Genomic DNA, 22646 nt, shown 5'->3' on the forward strand with positions numbered 1-22646 from the left:
ATCCCGGAGCAGATTCCACTCAGTGGGGACAATACTCCACGGTGGATGTTGCAGTCCTGAACTGTTATTTTTACCAATAATGCAGCCTAGTTAGATATTAATGGGTTTTTCTTTGCCTTGGGAGTCACTACTCTGAGTCATGTTAATGACTGCAGTTAAGCTCTTCTTGGCTTTCAATTATTACAGTGTGTGTTATTAATAATGATAATTATAAATATTATTTGTTTTAGCTGGATATTTGCTGTTTACATTAGAGCAGATAAATCTATTCTTGCTGTCTTGTTTTTGGTTTTGGAGAGACACCACCCTCCAAACTCTTAGTATCTCACCACAGCTACAACATGTGGAGAAATATGAAGCTTGACGCGTTGGATCGGCTGTGCCTAGTTACAGTTGCTAGGCTATGATTGGACAACCGCTGGTTGGGGGGAGGGGTTTAGCAAACAATCTAACATTTGGCACTGCACGAGGTGAAACTACGAATCCAAAAATGAAAAACTTGTTTGATTGCCCTTTTTTTTTTTTTGAAATCACCAGTGGCTCTCCAACTTGGATGTCCTTGGCTAAACATATATTTTTATTACACTTTTTTTAATTGTTTTTTTTTTTTTATTTTGATGTTAATATTTACTTTTCTAAAAGTGCAAGCAAGCGAGTACAAATCAAGCAAAGGCGCGTGTAGCATGACCAAATCTTTTTTTTTCTTCCTTTTTTTTTTCATAGAGATTTAAATTTTCTTTTAAAGCACAGAGTTGAAAAATATACTAAAAATTTGTCTTAAAAACAGGAAAAAAGCAGATTGGTATTGCTGTAGCTTATCGATTATTAGTAATACATTTCCAAGCTGGTAGGAGAAGGTGCAACAACACACACTACAAACAGACAAAGAGGACAAATGAAGTAAAAATCAAAAAAATACAGATAATGAACCTGAACAATGGTGATGGAAGATATTGTCCTTTTTGTTTATAAGTGCTAGAATCGACATCCTCTTGTCTCCTCACTCATCGTCGCTCTTGTCCGACTGATCCTGCAGGAAAAAAGAGAGAGAAATAAAGAGCATTAAGACCGAGGGAGATTAACAGGCTGAGGAAGAGATAGAGGAGAAAGCGGAGAACGCAGTCTCATGAAGGTCTATGGTCTGGTGAAAGCATCAACATGAGGAGGTGAAGGTCAACAACCTGATTATATCAACATCCTGAAATAAGAAAGATCTCCAGAGGAAAGAGGGTCTAAAGGTGAAGCCCTGTCTTTCAACCTCTCCTGTCCAGACTGTTTGTAGGCAGACGCTGATGAAGAGGAGCAGCGAGGACATTTAGAAAGGAAGGAAAGTTCAGTTTTTAAATCTGTGGTTCAGCTGCGAAAGAGACTTTTCTTTGACACTGTGTCTAAAGGTATCAAACACCTACTTTTAATGCGTTTTAAGACTTTTTAAGCTTTATACCATATTTAAGTATGATTTATGGACCAATCATTGTTTTTTCATTCAAGCGTTGCAGGTAAGTATAATAAATAAATAAAATTAGATGTTTGTGGCATTTAAGACCTCGCAAATTCAAATTAAGGCTATTTAATTAAGCAATATCACACGAGAAGTGGAGTGGTGTCGTGCTGAATATCAGCCAGCTGAAATTTGCTAAGACCTACGACTGTGAGTGTGACCTTGCATTTATACGACAGTTCTGTATGCGCCATTTATTAGTTGACAGTAAAAAGTGACAACAGATTATGATTTGGTGTATATTTTATGATTTACTTGGCTCCCACAACACAAATAGTTTGCAACTGGACTCTATTCCTGCACACCAGCCTGCTACTTTGTGTAAGCTTGATATACAAAAGTTGTTTCATCCTACATTTATCTGTATGTTTTTGTTTATTGTGCAACCAGTGAAATCAGAGCCTGTGATGCAGACGAGTTAACAGCTTGATCAGACAGGACGTTGCGGCATCTTCTGATGTCATATGAGCAGACGTGGAGATGTGCAGTGAGGTACCAAGGCTCCTTTGTGATGACCATTCAGTATTTAACTCAAATGTTATTTGTTGAAAAATGTTCCTCTCTGCAGTGCAGTGTTTGTTACGATGTAAGCTAATTGAGGATAAACGTAATTAACTGTTTAAAAAACCTGCAAAGCTTAATGATACATACATAGTTAACAGTCCCAGCGCCTCCTGTCCAATTAAACTGCTTGGTCATAACCAGCTGTTGCATAATGACTTTTAAATCCCAATATAAATAAAATTTAAATAAGCTTTTCAAGGACCTGCAGACACCCCGCTTTAAACACACAGCACAGAAAGCACCGTAACTGATAGACAGCTGGGGAAATCACTCACTACACTTAGTATTCACAGAGTAACATGGCTTTTGGCCTCGCTCTGGTGAAGGTCTTATTTTTGGCTGAGCTGTTTACATTAACCTCAAATGCCCTGCAGTTTAGTATCAGTGTTGGCATGAATAAAAACTTGCCTCCAGTTGCCAATTTGTGCTGAATATTGATGACAATGTAATGGAGGAGAAAGAATGCCTGATCCCTATAGAGTTAATATTCAAGTAGTATATCGAGATGTATCTGTCATGCTTTTGCCTGCATTTAAACCACACAGGGGACTGTGTTGGTGGAAGCGTGTTGAAAATACAAATGAGACAAGTACTGAACTTAAAGCTACACTTACCTTTCTGGATATGCTTTTCTTTGTTTAGGTTAAAATGCTATTAATAAGCTGATGGCACACTAAAATGTAAGTGAATTCCACCAGAAATAAAAACTCATAATTATACCATTTTCATATGGCTCTAAGAAAACTCCAACCAATCATTGCATTCGGACAAATGCAATGACTGGTCGGAGTTTTCTCCTGTCCTGTCTGTCTCACCACGTGGAGGCCTCCGACTGACGTAACCGTTCGCATAACTAGGCTAAGGGCTAACCCCATCAAACCAGCTGTTCCCAGCGTCCTTCTAGCGAACGTCCGCTTGCTGGACACGTAAATGGATTACACCTGTATAGATCCACTCACTGAGGAGTGAGGGACTGCTGAGTCCTTGTGTTCACTGAGACATGGATGAATGGTAACATATCAGACTCCGGTGTTGAGCTAACGGGGCTAACACTACACAGAGCAGACAGGGAGGCTGCATCATCTGGGTTTTTGAGTTTTGAGTTTGAGTTTTTGACTGTGAAATGTTGACCCTTTTCATCTTACTATTGCACTATATGTTCTCTCTTATATGTTGCACAAAATGTTTTTAAATATTTTGGGGGTTTTTTTTGCTTGGGGTATGCCAAATGTCATTTCATTTTTGTGCTGTGCATAAAAATGACGAATAAAGAAGTTCAGTTCAGTTCATAAGGTTATATCATATATAACCTTATGAACTGAACTGAACTTCTTTATTCGTCATTTGTTGCAGCATCCAGTTGCTAATGGCTAACATTAGCCTACTGTAGCATAGCCTCTGAAACATTAACGTTATCTTCCTTGTGCGTTTCCACTTACTAGTAACGTTAAGGCTACTATCTAACGTTAGCACTGTAACCTTATTCTAAAACTCATCAGTCATCACGGACTCTGGTTGAGTTTTAAAACTCCGGGGTTGCGTTTGACTGTCTTAGTTGTAACGTTACATTCGCTCTCCTCTTCCATGTGTATAACGTTACCTTGCCAACGCCTACGTCTATCATAGACGTAATGAGGATGTAATGGAGGAGGGGGGAGTAGATTGTTGGAGGGAGGTGGAGTTGCAGGAGGAGGGGGATGGGACTTTGGAGGGAGGCGGGAGTTGTGGATAGGGCTGTGTGAAATGCAAGAAAGGTAAGAGTAGCTGTAAGTACAATTCTGAGGTACTTTACTTGAGTATTTCCATTTAATGCTACGTTATACACTCTGGAGGCAAATACTGTAATGTTTACTGCACTACATTTATTTTCTAATTTAAGTTACTTAGATTAATAATACAAATATAATTAACATACAGATGATGATGTAATATTATATGCTACGATTGACTTTATTGATCCCATGATGAAATTCACAAGCTACCCAACAGTGTATATTAAGACCTCACCCAAAATACAGTATGTAAGGTTGGTGCACAAATATATGATTAAAAAAAAAACAACCTTCCAACTTGTTGAGTCCAGTGGAAACATTCAATCAGACTCTCCAAATCAAATCACAATTCAGGTGCTAATCAGTCATATTCAGCCTGGCTGGTTCCATCATTACAGCATCTGAAAATACTTTATTTGAATTAGATATAACAAGTTAGAGGCCTGTTTTTTAAATCTTGGCGATGAGACTACGTTTGTGATTAGATTTGTTTCACAAGTTATGCCAGTTTCATCCTTAGATTGTGACACATACAAAACCAGTTAAATATCTAGAAACATTTACACCATGTAGACTTTAAACACCCTGCACACTGGTTTATTTTCAAATAATAAATATAAAAATGTAAAGTAAATGGCATAAAATTAGAAATATCAACTATTTCATTTTGCTTTTTATGTTGTATTTTTCTGGAAATGATCCAGATCCGGCAGACACTGGTCTGTCCCTCTGCACCTATAGCAGACATAATACTATATTTATCTCACTCTGTCAGTCTCTGTGTTTTTCTCACTGGTTGACCTTTTCACACACATACAGTACATTAAACAAAACACTAATTAAGAATGCAATTAGAATCTGAGGACTTGCCAATCAATAGGTCCTTCACAGTGATGTGCAGGTCGGGTGGTTTGGGTGAGCTTGGTAGAAATCTTGCGGGCCATTAAGTGACCAAGCAGCGTTGCCGTCTCATCACAGAGAAAAGGATATTACTACTTCAGGAATATGAGGTTACACTTACAGTGTGAAAAGGCAGATTGAAACTGGGATGAACTCTGATGGAAAAACTCCAGCAGACACAAATGTGAAGGAGCCTTTTAAGGTGTGAAAAATATCAGAATCATGTCTGTGGTGAAAGTAGATCTACAATAGTTATACAAAGCTCTCATATTTCCAACTAGATGAGACGGTGTATCATCTCTATGAAACAACTCTCTCTACCTCCGCTCTGTTTGCAGCTTTTCAGGCTTTTTTTGTGGCTGAATATAATTTGTAGCTTCTTAAAATATGAATGAGGATAGCGATAGTGAGATACTGGCTACAGTTGCATTTGGAGTAGACATGAAACGGCCAAAAACAAAAACGTAACGAGCATCAGATGGACTGTATTCATAATAAATACGCCACAATGATACAAGTATGCAGTGCCAATTAATCAGCCAGTATAGCCATTTTTAGATAGGAGTTGTGCAAATTTGCAGGAAAGCCCAATCAGTCTTTTTCCAGCATTGTCAGTATAAAAACAAAATCGGGGAGTGCAGCAAAATGCCGCCTGCCTACTTTTGTTCATACAGAATGTGCCTTTTTCGGGGCAATGGGGGGCGTGAGCAAGTAACAAAACGTGTAGCACAGCATGTGACGTAAACAGTGACGTGGGAGGGAAGCAGCGGCTGGTCAGGCCTTTCGATTCTCTCATAAGTCGGTCCATCCTTCACCGTTCCCGTCATCTGACGGTTAATGGCCTCTTCGTTTGCTAGGGCAAGGAGGGCGCACAATTCCTTGTCTGTCATCTGACCTGAGCTGCAGGTGACACCATCAGCCACCTTGAGTCGAGCTCAGATGGCCAGTTCACACCGCTGCAATGTTTCTCTGCAACGTTCTAAACAGTTTTATGTCATTGCGAATCTTTGGTCTGAACTGAGCTTAAGAGCACCCATAGAGGGAGTCTGAGACCTAAGAAGACAACAGCTGCTCCACTGTACATGTTGTGCATAAAGAACATGAACTACTGACACTTTAGATTTAAAAAACAAACACTGGGATCAAAGTACAAGTTTGTGGTAATACAACACTAACAGGACACAAACTCACCCTGAGCGAACCTCCCCAACTGCAGTGATTTATGGTGTGAAGGATAAATGTCATGCAGCACATGTTTGACAGAGATCAGCAGCGACAGTAAGTGACAAGTGACATTATTCATTCTGTGCCCCACTGCTTTTTATTAAATCTACAGGTCGTACCAATACAGCACCCACTGAACTGAACCTGAATATATCATTTAGCGCGAGAATATACTGTAGGAAAATATTACAGTTGTAGAGTTTGCTTTTATCACTGACACTTAGAAGCTCTCTGATGTGTGGGAGACGGCTGAAGAGGATCTACTAGGAAATTAATCATAGGAAAACTAGCACTTAAGTGGTGGTTGGTGTGGCTTTAGTTTCCCATTATTGGTTTGATTGTATGCTCACAGCAATGTAGAGGACAGTTTGAAGAAGAGGATAAATACAACTAGAAGGCGTGAGTACAGTAAAATACAGTCATGACTTGGCTTCATAATAGAATATTCAATAACATACAGCCCACATGCTCAATTAGTTATACTACACGGGCGCGTCCCTGGATGGATTTGATCTCATTTGTCGACCTTTTCCTCTCGTTAACTTCTGGTTAAGATCATTCTGTGTTGCATGTCCTTTGCTCTTTTCCAGCTTATGGATAGAATTGCTGTAATTTCCTCAGCTTCATTATTCCTGGCTGTGCCTCTCCAAACACTGACTGAATTATCAACATGAGCTCTTATAGAGACATCATGTTTAACAGCCCCATTTTTGTGTTTCACAGTAAATGTTTGGGATGACCCTGAACAGTGCTGCAGTCTTCACTTTTTTATGTCATCCACTATCAGTTTAACTGAAATTAATTAGCAGCACCTGGCGGCCCAGGTGCAAAACAGCTGCTGATTAGATGGCTGGAAGGAAACCGACAGGACATTCGATAATGAGGACCAGAACTGAGATCCAACAAGGCTTGTTATACAGCTCTCAGTGTGCCTTTTCTCATTTTTCATCAATTTCCAAGGCTGTAGTCAACGATATTATTAAAAAGATCAGATAGTGTTCATTATGGTCAGTGTCATATGAATCTATTTCTTTCATTTGCTTATTAAAAATTATAACTGCTGAGCTTAAAACAGTCAGTTTAGCCTTTCCCTGACTAAAAGATCACTGAGTCATGACAGTAAAATGCAGAGATGTGGAACCACCTACATTGTCATCCAGGTCTTCGTCGCTGTCGTCGTCGCTGACCACCGGCTTGGCCTTCCCTCGGCTTTGCCTCTTCTTGCCTTTGTCGTGGCTGCGCGCCTCCTTACTCAGCTTGATCTTAACCCGCACAGACTTGGCTGAATGAATCAAGCACAAGGAGAAGAGTAGAACTGATTTAGAGTCCTTCACATAACTGGTTTTATCATCATTGGCATAGTCAGACATTAAATTAATGTGTATGTGTGTGTGTGTGTGTGTCAGTATGCAAATTAAGGTTGGCAATCATTTGCATTTTCATTTCATCCAATCATGGTTACTGGAAATCCCCGATAAGCAATCCAATCACTAGGGGCTGTGGGGAGTTATGTCACAGCATGCCAGTAAAATGCCAGGACAGATGACTTGGTGTTAGTGTCAAATGAAAATTTAAAATCGTGTGTTTGGGGATATTATGGTGAACATTTTATTTAAAATATTAAATAAATCGTATTCAAAAAGTTAACTACTCTGATGAGATGCTGGGTGTTGATACATGAAAAGAGAGGGCAAACTGGTTGTTATAATTAATTTATAAAGTACTTTGCGCTGTGTAACAGGGCCCAGCAGGTGCATGTGCTGCTCTACCAGAAACATTTCTAAATGCACAGTAGGGGACAGATTCTAGAGATTATTTTAATAACATCTTTGTTGTTACTGATAGTTAGTTACTTAACCCTTTAAAAATGGACATCCTGCGGACAGCGGACAGGATTCTGTTTAAATCGATGTAAAAAAGAACTATGATAGCAGAGCATTCTGTCTTTTTGCAGCAGAAAGCTAAGGCTTCTCTACTTTATGTTACCTAACCTTGAGTGCATTTCAAACATAGTATTTCATAGTAATAATCGTAATTTTCCCCTAAAGGCCACTGGAGATCGCTGTTTGTATAATCCTGTATATACGGATCTTCATTCATTCATTCATTCTTTCTGCAGCAGAGGGCTAAAGCTGAAAATACTCCAGTGCCGCCGCACCGCAGTGCGCCATGACACGTGTCAAGTGCTGCAGCTTGTTAACAGGAGACCACACAATTATTACTACCTTTACTGAAAGATGTGTACCTCTACTGATTTCTCACCTGAAGTGTCAATCTCATGGGCTATGACTCGCCAGGCAAAATCTTTTTGGCCATGTTTTTTTATAACTTTGGGACTGTGGATCGTTTAGCTCGGGAAATTTATCGACCTGAACAAGTCTCTTATTCATTCTTTGTCAAACGAGACACAGACACAGCAACAGCAACAGCGTTCTCTTTACTCATCCACAGGTTGTATTTGTTTTAAAAGCCCAACGTGGGACAGGAGTTGAAAATTAGCTGTAGTTATAACTCTATACGCAGCACATCAGGTCCATGCTCTGTAATGAAACTATGCTAACTGCACGGTCCCTATTAAATAAACAAAAAATTCAAAATTTAAATTCAAGCAGAGGAGTCGAACTGCCACGGGAGCAGAGAAGAAGAGCTGCTACAGGAGCCGGTATGTACAAGGAGAGAGCGAGTGGCGGAAAAGTGCATTTAATTCCGGGAGTGGTGAGGCTGGAAATAGGACAGTGGTGTGAAGTGCTGTGGGGTGGCGCGTCCAGCTGCCACTGGTGTGGGATTGTACATTGAAAATAAAGGGGTATATTTTTTGACGGATGCCGCTCAGCGCCAGTGTGTTTCGGCCTTTAAGGCTTCTGTCTTCTGTGACGTCATTGTGCAATGTCAGGGCTTGACGCTAACTTTTTTCCCAAGGAGCACATGTGCTCCTAAGTTGAAAAAGTAAGGAGCGCACAAAGAACTTTAGGGGCACAATGTAAATTGATCAACTAATGTGTTTTCCATAATAAACGTGATGCAAATAGACATTTACAAGCAAAATTATTTAATGAATTTGTATACAAAATGTACAGAAAGGTAAAATCATCAAGTTTTGAAAAAGTATTGCAATTTAATTTTGTCTTTAATGTTATTATCTTATATATATTATCTTTGCAATATGATTATCTTATATAATGTTATTACTATCCTAAAACATTCTCCAGGTCCTCTGAAACTCTGCAGGACTTAAGCCTCTTTCACACAGAGCTTTCACGGCGCCCACCGCGGGGTAGGGCGCAGAGGACAGGATTTGGGGGAGTACAGGCTCGTTCAGGAGCTACAGCTCCATGGTGACCGCTTTTGGGTCTACTTCAGGCTCTTCTCTGCTATTGGACACGCGGCGCCGAGGTGTCGTCACAACACGTTGCGGTGAAATTAAAAAAAAATTCAATTCGAGCGCAGGCTGGCCGCACACGCCGCTCAGCTCGGCGGCAGAGCAGTGCGCTCTTGCGCTGTGGTAGCACATACACAATGAATGGGTTCGTCGGCAGAGGTCTGCGCTTTGCGCGCTCTGTGTGAAATGGGCTTTATTTCCACCCTGCCCAGCAGCAGTACCGTGGCGAACGGTCCCTAAAGGCCTCTACACATGATCAGTTGTAAAACCACTTTGCGCTGGCTGTCCCATTGTTTGTCTATGGAGAGGGCTGCAACGCCTGACAAAGTGGCACCGCTACCCTTGGCGTCGCGCACGGTATTCATTGTGCCGACAGTGGCTTGGAAAACAGCCCATAACCGTGCCACACGGGGAAGAGGGAAGGCGGCTGGAGTTCCTCCAACATTTGCGGTTAGATTATCATATTTTTTTATTGACAAAAATATAGTGCCCCTAAATATTTTTTACAGTTCGCACACACCTATTTTTAGTCGCAAATGCGAGTGAAACGCTCGCACTGTCGAGCCTTGAATGTTATGTGTGGTGCAAAACTGCATGATAGTACCAGAGAAATGAATAATGAATCCATCACAACGCCTTCGCACTCTGCTCATTAATAATGAGACTATCTCAAAAACTAAATAATTCACAAAGTTCAAATAACTTATGGAGTGTTAGGAATATTTTGTTTATGTTTCTAGGTTTCTTTTTGGATCAATAGGTTTTGTGTTTTTATTTTGTAAAATATACAATTTTTGTTTTTTTGTTTTTTAGTTTCAATACGTTTATAATTACTATGGAAGCATTTGAAGATACTCCAGGACGTCACAAGAACCAAAAACACCAATGTGGGCACTGGCAGTACATTTCAGTTAAAACTGTCTTAATATTGGTGTAGGAAAAAACAGTCATTACTGTACAATGCAATCGCCAATAGACACAGGCCTAATGCCCTAGAAAAGGTGTGTTTTACCCTCAGCCTCTGACTCATCCTCGTCATCCTCATCCTCATCGCTGTCATCATCACTCTCGTCATCCTTGGCAATCTTCTGCCTGGCACTCTTGAACACAGACTGAAGGACAATGGAGTCCTCATATATCTGCAGGGAGATAAAAAAACAACACTGAATGAAACAAACAGTTCCTCGAAAAGCATGAATGAAGTATATTACTGGGAATATAAGAAAAGCCTGCTGGGCAAAAGGTGGATGTTGGAGGGGATAATGAATGGAGGGGAGGCAGAGAGGAATGGGAACAGAATAAAACCAGCAGACATGGTGCTAAAAATAAGAGTAAATTGCTTTTATTACTCATTGATAACTACTTTTTAACTGCAGGCAGTGGTCATTCAAAAGTAAAGACTCAAGGACGAAGCCAAGCCCCCTAAAACAGAAAACAGCCAAGGAAGAAGGCTTCTTATAAATTGTTTGAGCACAACTTGAGAGTGAAACCCTGCAGACGTCTGGCTCTCCATTACACAGGGTTTAACACCACACAAAGAAAAACAGAGGATTAATTAGAAGACGGGTTTCTGACCTGGGATCCCTCCAGGTTGAAGGTCTGGGCGTTGTGACAAAGCAGCATCACATCCCTCTCCAGGTCTCCCACCCCTCTGTATTTATGGCTCCTCACACGATCCTGTTGACGGAGACAACAACAGCTTGATTCACACTCATCTTTCAGCTTCTGTGAGCCTTTAACTAATGAGATATTCAATGTGTTTCTTTACTTTTTCAAGACTCAAAAATGATGTAAATCTTTCTAAATGACACTTGTAATTACATTGATTAGGGCTGCAGCTAACGGTTAATGTTACCAGCGGTTAGTCTGCTGATTATGTTCTTGAGTAATCAGTAAAAATGTCAGACAATAGTAAAACAAATAGCCGTCACAATTTCCAAAATCCCAAGATGACATTAAAATTGCTTCTTTTGTTCTGAGTTCAAACCCTCAAAAATATTTATGAGTTTCCAAAACCAAAAAAAGAAGGAATTTTAAATGAAAAATAACTGAAATAATTAATAGCTGCCAATTCATTTTCTGACAATCACCTACTACTCAGTATACTAAGGATGCTATTCATCTTTTAAATCTTCGTCTCAGACAATTTATTATATATTTTATCAATAAAAGAACACTTACTGTCGGGGCTGTCTGCTGTTTATTCTGCATCTTTCATTTCTGCCCTTTGGCCCCACTTATCATCATCATTACCATCCCATCTTTCAGTCACATTAACAGCCAGGTCATGAGTGAACACACCTTGATCTTTTTGAAGTCCACAGGTTTCCTGATCAGCTCGTAATATTCTGGGAGCTCCTTCCTGGATGGTAACTGGACGAACACTTCGCTTAGTTGTCTTCCCGACCTGGTTACAAAAAATAATTTCACATCATTACTGAATTCGCACTCGACCCTGTTTACAAGCAAATCGTGACTTAAAACTACTTTTTAACTTCCCAGAATGTTTGGTGTCAAATTTTCTTTATATTAACAATTACGTATTCAGAGTCAGGGCTTATGAATGTAAAAAAAAATATCAGCTGCTTCAATTTGAATCTACAACAAAGGAAAATATTTCTACTATACTACAATCAGGGGCGACTGCTCTGAGACAACAAGGGAGGCTGAACTTCCCCTAAAATTTCATAGAAGAAATGGTCAAATATGCACTATTGAATTTACATTAAAATAAGAATTTACATTGCATTAAACATGCGCTAGGATGCCTTTAACATCATGACTATGATGTTCAAACGTCAGATGTTTATCACCAGTTTTCAAACGCGACCTCCCTGTTATATATTCTCGTGTCAGCACGGTGGACGTGGAGCCTCCAAGCATTCCTATGAGACAGCGTTGAGCAGGTTTTTTACATGCAGCAAAGCGAGACGGTCATTGGATAAATGTGACAAAATGGTCACTTCCAGGGAGGCTCAGCTTCCCTGGGACCTAATGGAGCGGTAGGAGAGGACGCTCTGTGTCTGCATGATGATTGGAGGAACTGTCTAAAAGGCTGAACCCCTTTGTGATTGACAGTGCTTTGGAAATACACATTGATAAAAAATTATATTATGAAATAAATACAATTAACGAGAAAGGCAAAAACATTTATGGACAGTGGTGTGCACTGCTGTCGGCCACTGTGTCTTTATTTTACAACAAGTTGAGAGGCAACAAATTCTACACATAGCAGCTTTAAATGGCAAAAAATCAAAAGCTGCTTTCACACTGCCTGTTCAGGGTGGGAATGTTGCTCTGTTATTCCACCTCGCCATTCTGTACAAAACATATAAACACAGGATCGGGGTCAATGTCATTCCACTGTTACACTGACAGCAGAGTAGTTAACAGCGCTAAATTGACATCTCTGTAAAATGACACTAGACGCTGACGCTGTTGTGTTAAACGTCATGCCTCTAATGCTTCAGGGAAGCAGGCATGCTGTCTAAAATCACACACTAGGGCAACATTATGCCGCTGCTGTTTGGTTAAGTGTGGATTTCCTTTATAGCAGTATTGTGGAATCACTAATTAGAAAGCAGGTAATGAGACTTGTGCAAAATGAATTACCAAAGTCTTCTGTCATCTCTTAAGAAGGATCAACTAAAGCTTTCTAAAAACACAAACACTCAGTAATACAAAGAAAGAATTACAATAATCCTTAAATTGTGAGTTTCCTGTAACTTTAAGTCCCAGAACTTTTCTTTGTGCACTAATTGCTATTTTGCCTATTGAAGTGTGCCACATTCTATCTACTTCTATATATATGAATAACGCAGCACAATAAATAATAAAGTGTTTATGCTTGGGGCCAGGTTGGCTCTTTCAAAGTTAGCCAATGTAAACAACAAGCAACCTAGCACACAGAAAGAACTGCAATATGGCAACAAGAGTGACAATAAAGTAACAGAGAAGCTCATTCGAGCAGGATGTTGAATAAAATACACAAGCCCAGATAAGTGCCTTGGTTCTATCTATTTATTTTCCAGACACGTCTACACCAATGTGTAAGCGCCATACCCTGAATACTTAAAGGAGACTGCCAGCTGTCAATTGAGGGTAACTCAAAGTCAAAGAAGCAGAGCAGTTTTTTAAATCATAAACTAAATTAATTTCATTTCAAGGTTCATCTGAGACAGTATGTCAGTTCACAGCTGCAAAATCTAACTATCCTTGAGTCATTATCCTCCTGCCAGGCTGTCACAGAGATAAAGATTGACAGAACGGTCTTTAACTGCAATTTTCTCCAAGAGGGAAATGGGAAAAAAGAGACAACTTAGTGAGGAGAAATGAGCCTTTGTGTATTCTACATCAAATTTCTTGTTTCAATAATACTAACTGCTGCTCATCTGCATTGCTTCCTCACACGAAATATCCTCTACGCTGACACAAATGTCTCACACACTCAAATTATTAATGTGTGACTACTTTATTAGGAGTTAAATCCTGCTTAAATAGACTTCTGACTGTTGTGTTTTGAGACTTAATTAGCATAAACAAGACAAGAAGACACAGGAAACCTGGAGGCGACAGAAACAGGCCTCTGACTGGAAAGGAATTCAAATCCTCAGGCCTGCTGGGAAAAGCTGTGCAAGTCAATTGAATAAGAAATACTGCTCTCACACTCAACAACGGCAATGACAACAAATCCTACCTTAAATATGCAGTGATTAATTCATGACCACTAGAAGGCAATGTGTGAGTGTAGAGCTCCCAACATACAGGACATAAACTAAAAGCTACAAGCGGTTTATCTTTATGCATAAAACACCAAGACAAATTCCTTATATGATATGTGCAAACTGTCTCTGATTCTGATGCAAACTGATTTAATGTCTGTACACGTTCAATTTATTTATTTATTTCTATCAGGAATCCTAAAATGCAGGAGTGGAAATTCTTAAATCTGTCCCAGTCTAGTGAGGTGAGAGGAATGCCAGAGCAATGATTGAGATGCTCTGGGATGAACAACCATCAACTGGGAGAGGAAAGAATGTGACTTCTGGAATAGCAGGTAGCAATTTCCTGGAAAAAGCTCCGGCGTTGTATCAGCCAGTGCATATTTGAGTAACGGGAACACAGATGCACATGTTGTTTCGTATTACAGAGACGGACAGACACACGATGCACACAAGCGAAAAAAGAGAAAATGCAGACAACACAGGACAGACCACACAAATACACTCACACACTAACTCTGAGGAGTGTTGGACTGAAAGAATCTCAAAGATGTTTATTAAGCTGAGCTGTTTTAAAGACATGACGTCATGTCTGTTACCCCGCTGACCACGGAGATATCTGAACTTTCCACTGGATAACCAAAGCTTGGCCTATTTTCTACACTCTCACAAACAAAGGTACTTGTTTTGCACACAGTTTACTGTACAAATGTCCAAATTAGACTTAAGTCAGCTCATGAACTAATTCAGTTCAAGAGCAGACAACACTTGTCCATCACAGCAGAGACCTGGGATGGCCCAATTAAACACAATTGTCAGTAATAGGTAGCAGTAGCGCCACCTTTTGGCCGGTCTCCACACAGTCTATACATGAATTTGACGGCTGATTTTGCTGTCACGCTCTCAGAGTCAAACTGAACACATTTACACTGACAGTGGAAGCAGAGTAGTTTGGGTTAATCGCAATCAGTGGTCGCTCCCTCAGAGAGATGAAGGTATCATTGAGTCCTGAAAACACTAATCTGGAATTGGTCATCATAACTCAGGCTTTATGGAGAATCAACACGAGACTGTGGAGGTCGGACAGAAGCAGCATGTTCTAAGTGAAAGTGCCGAGTGGAGTCATTTATCAATCCTAGCAGGAACTACTTAATTTATTCATGAAATTTAGAATCTTCATGATTTATTGCACCGTTACATGATGAAATGTAAAAAGGTGAAATAACTGAAAACATGTTTTATATTCTAGTTTCTTCAAAATAGCCACCCTTTGCTCTGATTACTGCTTTGCACACTCTTGGCATTCTCTCCATGAGCTTCAAGAGGTAGTCACCTGAAATGGTTTTCCAACAGTCTTGAAGGAGTTCCCAGAGGTGTTTAGCACTTGTTGGCTTCTTTGCCTTCACTCTGCGGTCCAGCTCACCCCAAACCATCTCGATTGGGTTCAGGTCCGGTGACTGTGGAGGCCAGGTCATCTGCCGCAGCACTCCATCACTCTCCTTCTTGGTCAAATAGCCCTTACACAGCCTGGAGGTGTGTTTGGGGTCATTGTCCTGTTGAAAAATAAATGATCGTCCAACTAAACGCAAACCGGATGGGACAGCATGTCGCTGCAGGATGCTGTGGTAGCCATGCTGGTTCAGTGTGCCTTCAATTTTGAATAAATCCCCAACAGTGTCACCAGCAAAACACCCCCACACCATCACACCTCCTCCTCCATGCTTCACAGTGGGAACCAGGCATGTGGAATCCATCCGTTCACCTTTTCTGCGTCTCACAAAGACACGGCGGTTGGAACCAAAGATCTCAAATTTGGACTCATCAGACCAAAGCACAGATTTCCACTGGTCTAATGTCCATTCCTTGTGTTTCTTGGCCCAAACAAATCTCTTCTGCTTGTTGCCTCTCCTTAGCAGTGGTTTCCTAGCAGCTATTTGACCATGAAGGCCTGATTCGCGCAGTCTCCTCTTAACAGTTGTTCTAGAGATGGGTCTGCTGCTAGAACTCTGTGTGGCATTCATCTGGTCTCTGATCTGAGCTGCTGTTAACTTGCCATTTCTGAGGCTGGTGACTCGGATGAACTTATCCTCAGAAGCAGAGGTGACTCTTGGTCTTCCTTTCCTGGGTCGGTCCTCATGTGTGCCAGTTTCCTTGTAGCGCTTGATGGTTTTTGCGACTCCACTTGGGGACACATTTAAAGTTTTTGCAATTTTCCGGACTGACTGACCTTCATTTCTTAAAGTAATGATGGCCACTCGTTTTTCTTTAGTTAGCTGATTGGTTCTTGCCATAATATAAATTTTAACAGTTGTCCAATAGGGCTGTCGGCTGTGTATTAACCTGACTTCTGCACAACACAACTGATGGTCCCAACCCCACTGATAAAGCAAGAAATTCCACTAATTAACCCTGATAAGGCACACCTGTGAAGTGGAAACCATTTCAGGTGACTACCTCTTGAAGCTCATCGAGAGAATGCCAAGAGTGTGCAAAGCAGTAATCAGAGCAAAGGCCCTTACACAGCCTGGAGGTGTGTTTGGGGTCATTGTCCTGTTGAAAAATAAATGATCATCCAACTAAACGCAAACCGGATGGGATGGCATGTCGCTGCAGGATGCTGTGGTAGCCATGCTGGTTCAGTGTGCCTTCAATTTTGAATAAATCCCCAACAGTGTCACCAGCAAAACACCCCCACACCATCACACCTCCTCCTCCATGCTTCACAGTGGGAACCAGGCATGTGGAATCCATCCGTTCACCTTTTCTGCGTCTCACAAAGACGATTTTGAAGAAACTAGAATATAAAACATGTTTTCAGTTATTTCACCTTTTTTTGTTAAGTACATAACTCCACACGTGTTCATTAATAGTTTTGATGCCTTCAGTGAGAATCTACAATGTAAATAGTCATGAAAATAAAGAAAACGCATTGAATGAGAAGGTGTGTCCAAACTTTTGGCCTGTACTGTACACACACTGGCCTTGTGTAGACGGATCGCTTAGCCAGTCCTTTGCCTGCAGGCCGCTCATAAGGTCAACATCAGCATTTAATAGATATATATTTAAATAAAATTGATGTAATGAAGCAGAAGCGTGTGGCTTTTACTTTTTTGTTTTATTCCAAAGTTCCAACCTTTTTCAGTTTGTTGTTGGAGCCGCTGACGACAGCATAACGCAAAGCCGCTGCTCAGACTGGACTAGATTACATGTAAAAGGTTTTTTTTTCTATAGATAATAGCCTATATTTTTACACTGCAGGATTTCCTGATCAGATTTCTCAGCAAAAGTGCCTAAAAAAATAAATATTTTATATACATTACAGTGCTTTCCACAGGTTTACAATAGAGGTGCTAGCAAGGTACTATCTACCTTTGAGTGCAACATTCATCTACACCCCCTTACCAGGCCGAAAGTGGGTGTTACTTCATATCTTTACTGCCACGTTTCATAAGACACACGTCACCAGCTAGGGATGTAACGATATGGAAAATTATCACGGTAAACCATAATATCACGATATTTTTTTAAGCGCTGTAAAATGTCCAAAAAATAGATACATTGAAATAACTTCACTAAATTTTGTAACTTCCTTATCATACTAAAATGTTAACGGCCAAAATCTTATATTAAAATGAAACTTTCCCATTAAAGGGGAAAGGGATTGGAACAGCAACAGAAAATTTTATTTTAAATGAACAAAATATGTAAACAAATTACAGGAACAAAGCTTATTTGTCTGGTGCATTTTAACAGTCAGCAAAATATGTAAACAATTTATATATTATTTATTTATTAGCATGAGAGGAAAAATATATATAAAACAAAACAATGCAAGAGTAGAACAAAAAACATACAATATATAGAATAGATATCACAAATGTGCAGGAAAAACCAAAAAACCCCCAAGGGCAATGGTCATCATTACACAGAATAATTCACACATTAGAAGTGTGCATGTGAGTGAGAGGATTACCTGTATGAGAAAAGGAGTGCATGTTCTCGTGTGTGTGTGTGTGTGTGTTAGGTCAAGACTGTGAGCAGTGAATTTAATTAACCTTATAAAACCAAGAGCCTTAATTAAAGGTTAACACGGCAGCGTTTTATGTTGTTTCCTTGAGCTTTATGTCGAGAAAGCATAACTGGCCGTCTATATTGATTCTAGCTCGCCATACAATAACCATAATCACAGTGATTCAATCATAGTTGATCTCAGTTAGCGTTACGTTACATCGGTTTATATTCTGTCGGCTCCGCTCAGTGTTTTCTGCTCCGTTTTGTTTTGAAACACTTAGCAACATAGCTGCTAATACGGCTATTAGCTACTCAGCTAGTATTAGCTCCCAAGTGTCTTAAACGAAAACGGAAAACCTAGTCGCCGTTTAGGAGGACAGACACGGCTCAAATGTCCCGTATACGTCGAGAGTTACACATTATGACAATCTTAGTAAAACCGAAGTCCCTCACACAATAACTGATGTTTGCATAGCATAACTTGCATTGGCTGTAAAGCTGTGGATGACAGTCACGGAGATGAGCCAGCAGGTTTGTAGTGTTGCTACCCTTCGCAGCAACTTTCTTTCTGCATGTTCTGCACACGGGATAGTTGTCCTCCACCAGCTGTCCCTCGGCATTCTTCAGAAACCCAAAGTACGCTCGGACCTCAGATTTTGTGCGTTTAGTTGGGGGGGAAAAATGTCCTGAGTGCCGCTATCACCACCTTCCGCCATGTTTTCATTTTGTGTTTACACATGCTACGCATTCACGCAGCGCCTGCATCGCGAGACTTGAATGAGGCTGTTATATACACATATCCTGATAATCCACCGTGATAATGCAATTACTTTAAACATAAACGGTAATTCTTACCGTGTAAAAATTAACCAAAATTTACTGTAATATTGGTAATCGTTACATGCCTATCACCAGCACAACAATCCATTTAATTATGCTGCAAGTTGTAAAAACCAACAAGACGTAAATAAATCTGCTTACCCGTCTCTGTAGTTGATGACCGTATCGATGATGGCATTCATTTGCTTGGTGAGTTTCGGGGGGTTGGGGGAGAGTTTCTCAGCTGGTGGACGCCCACGTTTCTTCTTGGTCTTGGAGCCTCCGTCGTCTCTGCTCGATGAGTCCTTGTCCTGACGTCTCTTGCGTTTGCGCTTCTTAAGCCGGATCTCCTCTTCCATCTCTTCCAGGTTTCCATCCTCGATAGCCTGGAGTCGAAAAGGACCAGAGCAAAGACAGGGTTGATTCTCACTTTGTCCGCATATGATGAGGATCATTCAAACAGGAAATGTGTGAAATTAAGGGTTTTCAAAGGCAATGTAGTATCTTTAACTCTGATACTAAGCTCTTGTAGTCATGCTCCTTAGCATACCTTTAATTTCTTCAGCAGCAGGTCTCTACACATTTTCTTCTTTTAATTAGAGCCTCTCTGAACTCCAGTTACTTACTTCCAACATATTGTCACCTGTCTCAAAGGTTCTCTGTCCTAATCTAGTTTTCCCTGAAACACCTGAACCACAGTCAATAAATAGATCTACCAGGGCCTCAGAGGTCTCTCCAGGGGAGTGTGTCATAGTGCATTTGGTGTGAGTCACTGGGTGCCTTTAGCATCAGGCTACAATTAAAGCTTCTGCTTTAATCCAGGCCAGATCTGCTGACTATGGATATTAAGTTTGCTTGTAGTGTTAAGTTATTTAGTCAATCTAAAAGTCATGCTGTCAATTTACATTACTGCAGAGTTTGAGAACCATTTACTAAAAACTACACAGCCCAGCTGTTAAAGGACATTACTGAACCTTAAAAAGTAAACTATATATTTGTGACTTATGTTTTAAGATTTATGTCTTCAGTCAGAACAAATGAGCTTAGGGTTGCCAGCCACAGACAAGGGAGGGAAGTCAAAAGGTTTTGAGAGATAGACTAACACATTGTTGATTTTTGTCTTTCCATGGGACTAAAAGAAAGAAAAATGAACAAGCTACTTGTGTGTTATGATACTCTGATTTATACTCCAGCAGACTGAAGATAAACAAAACAAAAAAGGAAAAAGATATTTTGTTTCAGTCAAAAGAAAGTAAAGTGTTGAATGAATGGCAGTCTTGAATATAAACAATATGAGATTACATCGTCCACTGTACTGCCCACTGATTTAATGACTAAACAAGTGTGGCCTTCCGACAGGTGCGGAGATACATCAAATCAATCAGTATATAACAAAAGGTAGGAAATAAACAAACTCTTTAAACAGCTCTTTGAAGCAACCGCAGTTTGATAATTCCACAGTTGAATAAATACATATTGTGTTGTTAAACAATCCACAGCAGTTGCATTTATCAGTGTATTTGTTTATTTATCACTGAGAAAAAAAGATTAAATGTCATAGATTGATAGATATACTCAGACTTTACCCGCAGCCACTGTTTTTCAGTCAGCGTGTCGCTGTAGTCCACGTCCCGACGACAGCGCGATCCCCGTCCGAACATCTTCTCCTCCTCCTCTTCATACGTGAGCCGTTCGACCTCGGCTTCGTCTTTGATGATCCAGGAAGGCAACTCGTCCTCCTCCATGAGACGAGGCTTACGCTTCGGGTTCCTGGCGTCCTCGCGGCGTCGGTCCATGTCCATGCGCTGACAGAGAACAACAAAGACACGTCAGCAGGTGGCGACATGATTCTTGGTTCCTTAATGTTATACCACATAACTATAAATGTAGCTTTAGATTCAATAATGCCGAATGCACTTTTGGATAAAGCCCTTTTACAAATTTCACACTTAGTGCCAGCCCTATCCTGTGGCTTGCTTCCAGATACTCAGGAATTATATTTGATATCTTGCATCTAGCCACTATAGAGTGAGCCAACACAAGCTGGATGAAACACAAAAGATGTGATGACACCACCAAGTACCAGTGAATCTTGAGGTTATGTAAGGCCATGGTTTTCAATACAGCATCTGGCTCAGATCTATTCTGACTAACTGTGGGTATAAGCCTGTCATTGGCCGTCAATTTCAGATGAATATTACAGCATATCAAACACAGAGCTGTGTGGCGTGAAACTGTCAAGCGGTGTACTGTGAGTGACACAATGACTGTGGTCCTGTTTCCATGGCAAAAAGTATTCATTTACTATTCATGAAGACGTGTCAGGCTGGGAACAGCTGCTGCCAAATCCAAAGGTGCCTGAGCAAATGATGACATTTAACCTGCGTAATGGTCTCAACATGATCGACAACCTATAATTATTTTGAGGGTAGATGTATGAGTGCCAGCTGTCAGCTTGTCCTCTATAAGACCTGTTATTTAAAAGTTTTACTTGGTGTGATTTTCAAGTTTCAAGTTTCAAGTTTATTTATTTAGAAATGGGACAATGCATATTAATGAACATTTTAAAAGAAAAAAAATGTAAATATGAGAAGAGATTGTAGCCGTACGGCTAATTTCCATCTCCTGTCCCATAGGCAGGTAGGTGTAAGAAGAGAAGAGGAGGGAGGAAGGACAATAAGAACTTTCCACAACAACCACAATAACAACAAAATATTCTATATTCTATTGCAGGGTGCCCAGCCATAATAAAGTGCTGATTCATATTGCAGAAATGCCCTTAATAAAGTGCTAATAAGTGCGATAATCTATTGCCGAATGCCCATAGTAAAGTGCATTATGCATACAACAAATAACATCATGCATACAACAAACAACATTTTAAGATACAACAGCATACAGCAAATAGACAAAAAGTATACAAATTTAAGTATGACCATGTTCACAGATCTGGTTTTCTAGTAACCATTTTCTTACCATAAAGAGCTCAAATTCATCTTCATTGCGGGCTATCATCTGATTAAGAGTTTCATCATCAGGTATCTCATCTTCCTCCTGGAGTTTTGAAAAACATCAAAAGACAGTCTCAGTTTTAACTGTTTCAGCAAAACAGAATCTGAACATGCTCATTTCAAAACAAAATCGGTCACATGCGGCACACAGATTTAATCAAACACCAATTAAATAGCTGAGACTGCATTACAGAAACATGATTATGTAAGAGATGAGGGTTAACTTGCTGATCGTATCTTTGGAGCTTACTCTGCACTAATTCAATCAAAAGCAGAGTGCATAATTTAACTAGAGGGGAAAATCTATTTAGAGCCTCGGACCTTCGTTTTATAAACATATCTTATCAAGCACAAACACCACATATAAATCTAAACACACGTTAGAAACTCACACCGTACCTCATTCTGTTCCTCGGTCTCTAGAATGGCCTGGAGGAAGGCACGGCGCTCGTGGCTCGAGGATTTCTGGTCAAACATGCCCGCCTGGATGACTTTCTGATCCACGTTGAGTTTGTATTTGGCGGCTGCCAAGATCTTCTCCTCCACACTGTTGACGGTGCAGAGGCGAAGCACACGTACCTCGTTCTGCTGACCGATGCGGTGAGCCCGGTCCTGAGCCTGAAGGTCCTGGAGTCAGCAGATAAGAGAAATATGAGATCATTTCAGCTGCCTCGACATAAAAGACAAAACATATAAACATCCTTAAATAGCCCTTTAAATCTGCTTTTGTTTGTTTCAACCAAG

The 22646-nt window shown here is 40.3% G+C and overlaps 1 protein-coding gene across 1 annotated transcript in view; it reads right to left on the bottom strand.

Annotated features, from left to right (window-relative positions):
• Window positions 1-574: 574 nt before the first annotated feature.
• Window positions 575-22646, bottom strand: part of smarca2 (SWI/SNF related BAF chromatin remodeling complex subunit ATPase 2) — a 72769-nt gene continuing 50697 nt past the window's right edge. The window contains exons 26-34 of the mRNA XM_033618979.2: window positions 22302-22529; window positions 21868-21945; window positions 20478-20696; window positions 19054-19277; window positions 11642-11747; window positions 10916-11017; window positions 10353-10479; window positions 7110-7243; window positions 575-1030 (exon numbers count right to left, since the gene is read on the bottom strand). Coding sequence (XP_033474870.2) covers window positions 1001-1030; window positions 7110-7243; window positions 10353-10479; window positions 10916-11017; window positions 11642-11747; window positions 19054-19277; window positions 20478-20696; window positions 21868-21945; window positions 22302-22529 — 1248 coding nt within the window. The 3' untranslated portion in view covers window positions 575-1000. The remainder of the gene's footprint in view (window positions 1031-7109; window positions 7244-10352; window positions 10480-10915; window positions 11018-11641; window positions 11748-19053; window positions 19278-20477; window positions 20697-21867; window positions 21946-22301; window positions 22530-22646) is intronic.

This window comes from Epinephelus lanceolatus, chromosome 9 (assembly GCF_041903045.1).
Source record: "Epinephelus lanceolatus isolate andai-2023 chromosome 9, ASM4190304v1, whole genome shotgun sequence".
In the NCBI taxonomy this organism is placed as follows: Eukaryota; Metazoa; Chordata; class Actinopteri; order Perciformes; family Serranidae; genus Epinephelus; species Epinephelus lanceolatus.